Below are 13,070 nucleotides of genomic sequence, written 5' to 3'. Positions count from 1 at the left end.
CCAAACTGTATCCAAATGGACAAAATTATTTCTTAAAATTAAGATTGGATCTACCTTTTCTTTTACAAACATAAAAATAGACACACACACACCCCACGTATACTGACCAACTTCAGATCATTGCAATATTTCCATCGCAGCACTTTTCATTTCAAAATTAGCTGCAACTACTCAGGTTATGGGCTGGAATTGCGATTGGAATGCAATACCGTATAGAAAAATCACAGAAGGACCATTCACTTTAACGAGAAGAATATTTTTCTCCTTTTAAGGCAGCTTTAATTATTTCTAAACAAGAAAACCTATCTTGTGGATCACCACTTTAGTACAGTCAACGGTTAGACCTTGGTCAAATTGCAACAAAAATGATTTTAATACCGTTCGATAGAGAAAAATGAGCTTATTAGCATATCCAAAATCGGCATCCCTACCCAGAGGCAAAATGAGTCAAATTTGGTTATTAAGCACGGAGGAGGGGCGAAAAGCTAAAAAGTTCATTTCGTGATAATACCGTACATAGAAAGGGATGTCTTCTATGGAGTTATTGAGGTCGTCGTGATAATATATAGAAAGGGATGTTCCTCCTTAGAATTGGATGTGAGATGGGTTAAGTCCGAAAATCAACGAAATATTCTATTTTAGTTAGCAAGAAGTGCTTTCCAGGGTTTTCTTGATCGTACATTAGGGAAAAAGGAATGAATTGACGGAACTAATGCGTAGAAAACAAATTAATCGAATACCCTGCTCAAGACAGAAAAAATCCAAGGCTTCAAGATATATAAGGTATGGCTCATTTAACAATGTAGCAAAATCAATTAATATAAAGATTAGGGAATGAACTATATAGCTTTGGTTTCAATTATTTTCACTTTGTCAAACATAAAAAGAGAAAATTTCCAAAAATTAGTGTCATCGTCTTCAGGTTCATGGCATTCCGGCAGGAGATCCCTCTACATGATTTGCAAGCTATAGAGCAAACCAGACCTGACTTCCTGCATAAGCATCTTTCTGAGTCAGATCAAATCGGCTTACAGGAACACTTCACAACTTTCAGAAGCTTCAATGGGGCCAAAGACAGATCGGTCATCGTCAGAACCAATACTGTTTCTTTGCACCTAAATTCCCACTGAAGAGGGTTGAGACTGCTATTTTCATTCAATTTTGGACCTGATGATAGACACACAGCGAATAGAACTTCCCAGTGCACTCGCGGATGGCGAATCTCGAGGATGCATCAATTTGGCGGATGTTGAGACCTTCTTTTGGAAGATACGATAGCGAGCCGAGTTTAGGTCTTCATCACTCTTACGCCTCGTTTTCCTTAAATGTGCTTATAGCCATTTATTTTTCAGCACCAAGTGTATGGGAAGTGGTGTTGCAGCCAAGTAATGCGTGGCAGGATAGTAAGAAATTGCAGAGTTCTATTCCCAAGCTACTTTACATCATGTGCATGTCACACGCAACAATTATTACCACTGTGTTTTGTTTCTGGAGAATAATATATCTTGTTGGAATCGCACCTGGCATGAAACAATAAAAGAGCGAATAAGTCGGTATCATCACCAACTAGCACAATAGGAAGAATACTAGACTTCTCAACAGCAGTTTTAACAATCTTCACATCCAGTCGCCTTATCTGTGAATAACTTCGATCCCCCTTTCACATAAGATTTCACCGAGTATATGAATAAACCTAGCCTTATTTTTATTTTTACTTGTTGATAAAGATTCCTTCTTGGGTAATCGAAGATCTGCAGTAAACAGCACCTGTCTTCAGTTAAATTCCCCACGTCTGATATGCGTCTGATCTTTTGTTCCAGGTCCTCCACCATATCTGTCAAAACACTGTAGGGTTTGGGTACTTTGTTTTCCTTGTGGGTACTCTGTCTCCATTGACTGATCTGTTTCCATCGATTTTGACTGTTCTGTTTCCAGTAAATAGAAAATAGTAGTAGTGACTGGTGTAATTTCAAAGTTGAAGGACTAATTACGGGTTTCAATTGATACTGATAGAACATCAAGCCACTGGAACATGTTAAATTTATTTGATAGTATTTTCACATTCCTTTGTTCCTTTTTTTACGACGCCGATAGAAATAAAAGTTATTTCTTCAAACAAATATTCATGATTTTTTTTCCGCTACCCTCTCGCACTTCGAGGGCAGACTTGACAAGTATGGCACCAAATTCTGTTACCTGTTACCAACCCCGGTACTGCCGGTCTTATTTTTAATTATTACGACTTTCATATTTTGCTTTTGCCACTCGATAGCATAGGTGTCAGATTTTAAAGTTCTAAGTCCTTTCTTTTTGTTATTTACGACCAAGAAACCCCTAGAAAGGACACCTTACTCGCTAAAATAGGGAATATCATTGTTTTTGGAGATAACCCGTCCAACTTAAAGGCTAAAGAAGAATTTCCAAAAATATACCTTTTATACAAGTAATGGGCCATTTTTTACATTCATTTCCTTAATATACGACCCCAATAACCCCATGGAAGACATCTATTTCTAAAGCGTTATCGCATAATGAACTTTTAGCCATTTTTCCCCTCCTCTGCACTTTAAGGGTGAATTTGACCCATTTCATCTAGAAGCAGCGATGCCGATTTTGGATATGTTAATAAGCGCGAATGGTGTTTCTCTATCGAATGTTATAAAAAACATGTTTGTTGCTAGTTGTTCAAGGCCTACTCCTTTTCTGTCGTATCTTTATTGTATTCTTATTCAAATAAAACGAAACACAGAGGAGTTACCATATCTAATTCTTCAAGCTCTCATAAATGAAAATCCAACACCCACATTAAGATCTTCTGGTCAGGCTTTGTTATTACTATATTAATGATTCAAAATTAGAAGAAAAAAAACTATATAAATTACCTTCTTAAATTCTTGACAGAACATCTTAATTGCCACGGTTTTATTTTCTGAACTCCAGACTTTTTCAGAATATTTATTCGTTCTGTTCTACTTACAATCACTCAGACTACCATCATCAAATGAGTGTTTTCCCTAACAGGTTATAAAGACACCCAGCCGCAAACTCTTCAAAAGCGTAAATCTTTGAATAAAACCTCTTAATCTTCACCGTAAAATCTTAGATACAATTAAACTGGAAGTGACTCTGAAAATCCAATAAATATAAATTTTCTTAATGTAATGAGGTAGTATTTGTGGGAAATGAGTGCTTGGTTCCGAGCCAGACATAAACTCCATTATTGTGGTTTATGGTGACAGTGGTACTATTACATTAAACACCACTGTTGCCTTATTTATGCTTAACAATACTAAATGATAAAAAGTCAAATTAACGTAAAGATTCTCTAATATGCCTAGTTAGAATACTCATTCATTTAGAACCCATATCGGGCAATGCTTCTTTCTGCAGCGACACTCCCACTAGAAACAAAAAGGAAGAAAAAAAAAATGCTCAAAACAGATGCTTAAAATCAGAAGCTAAGGCTAATAAACCAAAACAAGCTCAAAGTCAATTAAATCAACAAACCACTATGATCAAAGAGGTCGAAAAAATAAATCTCGAATCATTAGATTAAACTTTTAGCATAAAAAGAACAAGCTTGGGTTATATCTTATTCTATTAAGCTGAACAGATCGAAAATCAAGTTCAGTTTCAAATAATACTAATATTAAATTTATATTAATATTAAATTAATATTATTAATTAATTAATATTAAATAATATCAAATTAATATTAAATAATATTAAACACCTTGCATTATGTGTGCAAGATTAAATCAATAAGAATTCCAAATAGGGATAGGTCCTTTTATTAGACAGTGAAACGAAAATACAAAACAAAGACTCTAAATATTTCGATGAGACAGTCGGTCATCATCATCAGTAGAGTTACTAACATATCAAAATTAAAACAAACTGCTTTTATACTAAACAAAATAATCACTTCCTGGTCAAAGCAAGTTACCGGTTCATTGACTTAAAAAGGTCACCAACTGTTCTTGAATTTTTTTTTTTTTTATATATACTGAGTTGAGTAAAGGTGGTACAAGTTTCTTCGAAATTGCATGTCAAAGCAGGTTACCGGTCCATTGACTTAGAAAGTTCACAACTCAGTATATAAAAAAAAAATTCAAGAACAGTTGGTGTTTCGTTTCACTGTCTAATAAAAGGACCTATCCCTATTTGGAATTCTTATTGATTTCGTCATAGAAAAGGCAGTGTGGTCATGGAGAATAATAGTAACGTGTGCAAGATTGCTTACAGAATAAGCGACAAAATGTCAGAAATGGTAGCAAATATTTGACAAAAAAAAGTGAAAAACAAAAAACACGTCTAGGCCACTTTTTTTAATTTTCTAGAGGTTTCTTGTGACCAAACTGTATCCAAATGGACAAAATTATTTCTTAAAATTAAGATTGGATCTACCTTTTCTTTTACAAACATAAAAATAGACACACACACACCCCACGTATACTGACCAACTTCAGATCATTGCAATATTTCCATCGCAGCACTTTTCATTTCAAAATTAGCTGCAACTACTCAGGTTATGGGCTGGAATTGCGATTGGAATGCAATACCGTATAGAAAAATCACAGAAGGACCATTCACTTTAACGAGAAGAATATTTTTCTCCTTTTAAGGCAGCTTTAATTATTTCTAAACAAGAAAACCTATCTTGTGGATCACCACTTTAGTACAGTCAACGGTTAGACCTTGGTCAAATTGCAACAAAAATGATTTTAATACCGTTCGATAGAGAAAAATGAGCTTATTAGCATATCCAAAATCGGCATCCCTACCCAGAGGCGAAATGAGTCAAATTTGGTTATTAAGCACGGAGGAGGGGCGAAAAGCTAAAAAGTTCATTCCGTGATAATACCGTACATAGAAAGGGATGTCTTCTATGGAGTTATTCTATGGTCGTCGTGATAATATATAGAAAGGGATGTTCCTCCTTAGAATTGGATGTGAGATGGGTTAAGTCCGAAAATCAACGAAATATTCTATTTTAGTTAGCAAGAAGTGCTTTCCAGGGTTTTCTTGATCGTACATTAGGGAAAAAGGAATGAATTGACGGAACTAATGCGTAGAAAACAAATTAATCGAATACCCTGCTCAAGACAGAAAAAATCCAAGGCTTCAAGATATATAAGGTATGGCTCATTTAACAATGTAGCAAAATCAATTAATATAAAGATTAGGGAATGAACTATATAGCTTTGGTTTCAATTATTTTCACTTTGTCAAACATAAAAAGAGAAAATTTCCAAAAATTAGTGTCATCGTCTTTAGGTTCCATGGCATTCTGGCAGGACATCCCTCTACATTATTTGCAAGCTACAGAGCAACCCAGACCCGACTTCTTGCATGAGCATCTTTCCGAGTCACAGCTATTCGGCTTACAGGAACACTTCACAACTTTCAGAAGCTTCAATGGGGCCAAAGACAGATCGGTCATCGTCAGAACCAATACTGTTTCTTTGCACCTAAATTCCCACTGAAGAGGGTTGAGACTGCTATTTTCATTCAATTTTGGACCTGATGATAGACACACAGCGAATAGAACTTCCCAGTGCACTCGCGGATGGCGAATCTCGAGGATGCATCAATTTGGCGGATGTTGAGACCTTCTTTTGGAAGATACGATAGCGAGCCGAGTTTAGGTCTTCATCACTCTTACGCCTCGTTTTCCTTAAATGTGCTTATAGCCATTTATTTTTCAGCACCAAGTGTATGGGAAGTGGTGTTGCAGCCAAGTAATGCGTGGCAGGATAGTAAGAAATTGCAGAGTTCTATTCCCAAGCTACTTTACATCATGTGCATGTCACACGCAACAATTATTACCACTGTGTTTTGTTTCTGGAGAATAATATATCTTGTTGGAATCGCACCTGGCATGAAACAATAAAAGAGCGAATAAGTCGGTATCATCACCAACTAGCACAATAGGAAGAATACTAGACTTCTCAACAGCAGTTTTAACAATCTTCACATCCAGTCGCCTTATCTGTGAATAACTTCGATCCCCCTTTCACATAAGATTTCACCGAGTATATGAATAAACCTAGCCTTATTTTTATTTTTACTTGTTGATAAAGATTCCTTCTTGGGTAATCGAAGATCTGCAGTAAACAGCACCTGTCTTCAGTTAAATTCCCCACGTCTGATATGCGTCTGATCTTTTGTTCCAGGTCCTCCACCATATCTGTCAAAACACTGTAGGGTTTGGGTACTTTGTTTTCCTTGTGGGTACTCTGTCTCCATTGACTGATCTGTTTCCATCGATTTTGACTGTTCTGTTTCCAGTAAATAGAAAATAGTAGTAGTGACTGGTGTAATTTCAAAGTTGAAGGACTAATTACGGGTTTCAATTGATACTGATAGAACATCAAGCCACTGGAACATGTTAAATTTATTTGATAGTATTTTCACATTCCTTTGTTCCTTTTTTTACGACGCCGATAGAAATAAAAGTTATTTCTTCAAACAAATATTCATGATTTTTTTTCCGCTACCCTCTCGCACTTCGAGGGCAGACTTGACAAGTATGGCACCAAATTCTGTTACCTGTTACCAACCCCGGTACTGCCGGTCTTATTTTTAATTATTACGACTTTCATATTTTGCTTTTGCCACTCGATAGCATAGGTGTCAGATTTTAAAGTTCTAAGTCCTTTCTTTTTTGTTATTTACGACCAAGAAACCCCTAGAAAGGACACCTTACTCGCTAAAATAGGGAATATCATTGTTTTTGGAGATAACCCGTCCAACTTAAAGGCTAAAGAAGAATTTCCAAAAATATACCTTTTATACAAGTAATGGGCCATTTTTTACATTCATTTCCTTAATATACGACCCCAATAACCCCATGGAAGACATCTATTTCTAAAGCGTTATCGCATAATGAACTTTTAGCCATTTTTCCCCTCCTCTGCACTTTAAGGGTGAATTTGACCCATTTCATCTAGAAGCAGCGATGCCGATTTTGGATATGTTAATAAGCGCGAATGGTGTTTCTCTATCGAATGTTATAAAAAACATGTTTGTTGCTAGTTGTTCAAGGCCTACTCCTTTTCTGTCGTATCTTTATTGTATTCTTATTCAAATAAAACGAAACACAGAGGAGTTACCATATCTAATTCTTCAAGCTCTCATAAATGAAAATCCAACACCCACATTAAGATCTTCTGGTCAGGCTTTGTTATTACTATATTAATGATTCAAAATTAGAAGAAAAAAAACTATATAAATTACCTTCTTAAATTCTTGACAGAACATCTTAATTGCCACGGTTTTATTTTCTGAACTCCAGACTTTTTCAGAATATTTATTCGTTCTGTTAAATTTAATTCAGTGTGCCCAAGAACCCAAGGATCTGCGCATATATCACTCGGATTTAAGCCAAAATCTGCAAAATAAAAAATAAAATAACATTATTTGAAAATAATCAAGAATAGCCTGTTTGACAAGGCAATTAAGAGAGAGGCAGAGGAACACAGACACAGAGAGAAAGGGAGAAAGGGGAAAGAGACAAAGCGAAAGAGAGGGATATAGGGAAGGAGCATTTTTCACCACATATCACCGACGTCATCATCAAGATTATTCATGTGCAAATATAAAATATGGTTACAACTTGCATGGATTACAAAAGTAAAACATCCGCTTACAAGAGTGAGGTTGAAACTAGGTAGCAAATATGTTTCTACTTTATTGAATAATTTAGTTGAGAAACTGTTCTTTCCCTTTCTTTTACTCAGTAAATTAACTGTATTTCCGTAACTTTCTAAGTTTGGAAATGGATGTACGTCATAATAAACTAAACAAACTTCAGGTGTACTAGATTTTTTTCATTTACTAGAGTGAACAGAAGAGTTAAATTGAAAATATAAGTTCTAGGGAAAAAATATCAGTGGGCCGACATCGCTCAGTGATTAGAGCTGCCTTCCTAGTTAGCAGTAGGATGTTGCTTCAAATCTCTTTGATGGAAAATTTCCATAGCCGATATATATTCCTAAAATGCCCTGATGAAAAAAATATTTTTTAATGTCAATGCTAACTAACATTAACGCATGAAACTATAGTCAGTCTGAAACCAAAATCATCAAATCACCGTTCCTTACCAAAAAAAAGAAGAAAAAGATGTGAAAAAAGAGAAGAAATGATAAGACGTAAAAAAAACTAATGCAATAGGGTTATAGTTAAAGAAACTAAGCTTAGACTGAAGTTACCTTTTAGTAAGAGTACTTTTCCTTTGAGCACACCAAACCCAAAGCTGATAAGGAACGGCTTACTGTCCATCTGATCCATTACATCTTGTTTTGTAACCTAGAAATTGAGATGCTAGAGGGTAAATATTTGCATTAAGGATGGTGCTAAACTGATTTATGATTTATTCATGGTGTTTTAATATTTAAAAAAATATCAATCCTTATACTTAGCTTCAAAAACCGTTTAAAAATTTAACTACTGTTTGATCTATCTCCTACTTGAAATCAAATTTGATGCTAGATTTATTTGCGTTAACCGACATGCTATTGCCGAATAAGGCACTTTGATAATTTGGCTCTGTAGATTCAGGGTTTAATGCAGTGTATGTCACAAAGGATACTTTAAATGATATATAAGCGCAGATTTTAGTACCCAGGTGGTAGAAAAAACAGCGTTATCTCCAAAGAGGGGGTTACAGGAGACCTGGAATTGGCAACGACCAAGACCAACTAAAGGCAAGAGTCAAATCTAAATTGCTTATAATCACAGAAAAATAACTTCAAAACCAAACTCCCTCACATCTTAGTTTTCTCTCTTTTTGTATCCAGTTTCAAGAAGATTTGAGAGATTTGTTATAGCTCGAGGTGTTATTTGGTTTTAGTCACGCTATGGAAAGAAGAATAGATATATCTAGTTAAAAACAATTTTCTTCTCAATTTTCTAGTTAAAAACAAGAATAAATTCTTGTTTTGTGTTTCTAATACAAATAATTTGAAAAGGAACAAAGTTTTTATGATGGAAGTGAAGAACAAAGTTGAAACTCAAAACTAACAAAATCAATACTCTGTGGCACGTGCAATATATATCTATAGAACTAGCTCAAACAAACCTGCTTATGACACATCCCTATATTCGTAGAATTCTAGAAACTAGCGCCTTACAGAAAGCATATTCCAATAAATAGTTTTTGCAGAGTAGAAGCATAAAGCACTTCAGGGCATCTTTTACAGTAGAAAAAATAAGTGTTTTATGGTTTTTTAGAATTTACTAAAATTGACAGGACTGTAGATTTCCACTACGTAGACAAATCTGAAGTTTTGATGTTTGAAAGTACCATAATTACAAACTAACCTAATAAATTCGCATCATAGTTTCAAAATTTCCGTGCTACAGGCAGAAAAACAAGATTTCTGGAGTATATTTTATAGATTGATTTTTTCAAAAATTTTATTTTGAATAATACTAAACTGCATTCCTACGGAGAGACTTATGAGTTTACTTTAAATAAGTATGTCAAGTTCGCATGTTATAAAAAAAAAACATAAGCTGCGAAAATAATTTTTTCTTATTTTTGCTTAAGTTTTAAGAGAATTTCAATTGTACACAAGAAATATCGATATCGATATCATGGTCGGTAAAAATCAACAGGAGCCGCAGAGATTAGACTTTTATATTCTCAAAAACATTTTCCAAGTTTTAAAAACGTACGAAAATGTCATGAGCTAGTTTATTTCAGTTAGTTCTATAGATATATGTTGCATATCCTGTGAAACATGAATTTTGTTACTTTGAGTTTCAAGTTCACTCTCTAAGTTCATCTAAAAAACATACTTATCTTTTTTTTTATGAATTTTTGCTCTTTTGTCAAACTTAGATTATGATACAAAAAAGGTCACCGTCATTTTTTGTTAAACTAGAGCACTGAAAATAGATTTTATGTCCTACTTCTGGAATTTTGTCATATACATAGGAACCCCGACGGGTACATTATCACTGTTAACTTTGAGAGGGCACAGACAAAAATTCAGTCATTTCTGACATATTCTAATTTCATTAAGTTATATTATTATTTTATTTTTTTTTTTTTTACAGCATAAGGTTCACCCACTTAGTAAACAGCATAGGTAAAATTGCGGAGATAGCACGGCTCATTTCAGGAGTAGGCACAGTTTATAAAACCAGCAAAAAAGAAAAAAAAACTGTCGGTTCCCGTACGTACGGTACGATCCCCATAAAGGGACGTCCCAGTTCCAAAACTAAACAATAGCTTTACAGACAAAATTACCTCTAACGTCAAAGGAAATGACTGAACCAACTCAACAAAGCATATTACCACAAATAAGAGTGAGACTACCGCCCCCTAAAGCCTCCAAAAGGTTAAAATGTCATTTATGCTTTATTTAAAAGGACATGTCTTTTGAATGCATGTTCAAAATATGTTTCGATATATGTTTTCATTTGTTATAATATTTATAACAAAGAAACAAAGTCACAATGCTAATCAAGTTTAAAAGAAAAAAAACAATTTCTTAGAAGTAGGCTCTGGGTACATTCCTGATAGTTTCATAAATATTGTACTACTTTACAAGATGTTAAAACACCAATAACTATTTCAAATCTTAGATTTATTTGCTAGTCACCTCACTTTTCAAAAATAATAGTGCAACCTTCGTATATTCATTTGAAAACCTTTTCATGGCGACAGAAAATTACGAGTTCCTAAAATCTTCGTTTTCGGCTTATACCTCCCAGGGAATTTTTCCAGATTTTTTTTTCCCATTAGGATGATTTGGACTAAGACTATATTGCATTAAAATCTGACATAAAAAAAAATTTCTTTCGAAGCAAAAAAAAAATCTCCAATTATGCAAAAACTATAATTAACCTAGCCTCTAATAAGAGGTAATCAAGGAAAAATCTAGTATTTATGTCTGGTTATCAAAACACAAAATTTAGAACAAATTTACGTCTCACGCATTTAAACTAAAATCCAACTAAGTTTCACCTTCGCTTACCATTGTTTTCCCACATAACTCCCCCCCCCCCCAAGAAAAAAATATATTCTTCGAGTTGCTTTTTCTCTGGCATTTTTAGACAAGAGACTATATGGTGATAAGACTCCAGTTGGATAAGAGACAATGTTCCCCTCAAGAGGAAAACAGAAATACAGTTTCACAGTCCTTAAAGGCTCTAAATGGAATTTGTGACGATGATGACTAATATATTTGGAAAGAGCTTTGAATGACAAATCCAATCATATATTTTTGCGTAGTTTGACTTCAAACAGTGTGGACTTCTGAAAGTATGGGAGGGGAAAAAGGGGGATTGATGGCATGGATAACCAGGAATGGTCATACGATTGGAATTTCAATACGATATAGCCTGTAATCTACTAATATCTCAAACTAAATTATTGAGGGGGGGGGGAATATCGGGAAAAACTGCAGTACAAAATTGACTGACACATCGTTATTTCCGACAAGTCTCCGAAACTTTTTTTGGTGGGAGATGGGGGGGGGGGGGTAATATCCCTTACTAGAGGAAGCATTTCATTAAAATTTCAACCCAGTCGGGGAAAATTTTCCTTCGTATTCAAAGATCATCAGGCCTCCTCTAAGGAGACGAAATTGCTTTTTCTCTGATAGAGCTGAGATTTTAGTACGATGTAATCCTTAGTCTAGGAGTGCCCATTAGTAAAAGAAAAGAATTTATAATCTTTTTTTTTGGAGATTCAGGGGAAAAGAACAGATTCTAAAAGGGATGTGCGACACTGAAACAATCTTGTTGAAAATTAGTTTTTTTTTTAATTAGTTACAAAAGCACCCGCTTGCTCTTTACTAGGCCGCAGCTATTCCTGCAACAATGAAATGAAAAAAACTCGGAAGGTAAAAACCGCAGTACACAGTCAGAATTGTTTGACTCATCTTTTTTTTCCTCAAATCTCCGAAACTTTTTTGGTGGGAGATGGGGGGGGGTAATATCCCTTACTAGAGGAAGCATTTCATTGGAACTTATTCACGGATGTTTAAGGCCGTGAACGCTTATACCGTTTCCCTAGCGGTAACCATGCGTTATGCACACAGTAACAAGCATATTTTAACATGTTTGTTACTATAGAAACAAACATATTTTGTACAGAAATCCCTAAGTAAAAGAACAAAATAAACAAATTTGACAATATCCAGGATCAAAACTAACATCTATAGTGCTAGTGTTCGACTCGTTCAACTTCAGAGCAAGCAGTGTACATTCATGATTTTTTTAAACGGTACTCGAACAATGGCTTCAAACGTTAGAAGTCTGTATTTGCAGTGTGTGTGGGAGGGGGGCAAACATTTTCAGGATGAGATTGTAAACCTCTGGTTAAGGATTTTCGGTTTGAGTTATTTTGATGACACTTTTTATTTCGATCTCCTGTCATTTTCTAATGCCTTAAAGCTGGTTTTCAAATGTTTTCGTTACTAACTCTTACTGTTTAGCTAAATAGAAAAAATAGTCATTATTCCTGAATCAAGTCTGAACAAAATTTTTCTCCCATAGGTAGGGGAGGCTGAACGAAAATTGGCAGGTTTTGAATTCTTTAATTCTTCAGGAGTTGATTCAAGCAATAAAAAGTTGCTGAGTATGCCAAAGAAAAGGTAGCTCATTCAACACAATCCTTGAAGAAGACAATTAGAAACACTCCACCACTGTTCTAGCTAGATACCTCTCTATCCAAGTGGCCAAAAGTGCCAAGCATGGACCACTCCGGTACTGGTTCAGCCGTCTCTGGCTTAAGTTTGGCCACCTGGCAAAATAAACAGAAAAGTGGCTTGGGAAACATTAAAACTTGTTTTCCGGCTACAAAATTATGAAAGAATATGGCCAGCGTAAAAAAAAAACTACAAAATCAGCTACAGTAAGGTTTAAAAAACTAAAAAGTATTAACTTCAAATTATAAATTGACTGATCAACACCAACAGTAAGCCGCTCCGCTGATCTTGACGTCCCACCTGCAATTGTCAGTGGTGGCAGTTTCATTTCAAATTCTGTCTTTAAGACACTGGCCGTCTCGTCAGTTAGTAAAAAGTCTCTTATTCCAGTCTTCCTCAGAGAGT

At 35.0% G+C, this 13,070-nt stretch overlaps 1 protein-coding gene across 1 annotated transcript in view; it reads right to left on the bottom strand.

Moving 5' to 3' along the window:
• The window catches only part of mTTF (mitochondrial transcription termination factor), a 47,053-nt gene that overhangs the window by 5,290 nt on the left and 28,693 nt on the right, over nt 1-13,070 (bottom strand). The window contains exons 5-6 of the mRNA XM_089095001.1: nt 8,214-8,310; nt 7,240-7,393 (exon numbers count right to left, since the gene is read on the bottom strand). Of these exons, the coding sequence (XP_088951127.1) occupies nt 7,240-7,393; nt 8,214-8,310 (251 nt within the window). The remainder of the gene's footprint in view (nt 1-7,239; nt 7,394-8,213; nt 8,311-13,070) is intronic.

This window comes from Artemia sp. Qi Xiang Cuo, chromosome 9 (assembly GCF_049724085.1).
Source record: "Artemia sp. Qi Xiang Cuo chromosome 9, ASM4972408v1, whole genome shotgun sequence".
Lineage (NCBI taxonomy): Eukaryota > Metazoa > Arthropoda > Branchiopoda > Anostraca > Artemiidae > Artemia > Artemia sp. Qi Xiang Cuo.
The sequence above is the reverse complement of the archived record's forward strand: the minus strand, read 5'-3'. Positions and strand labels throughout refer to the sequence as shown.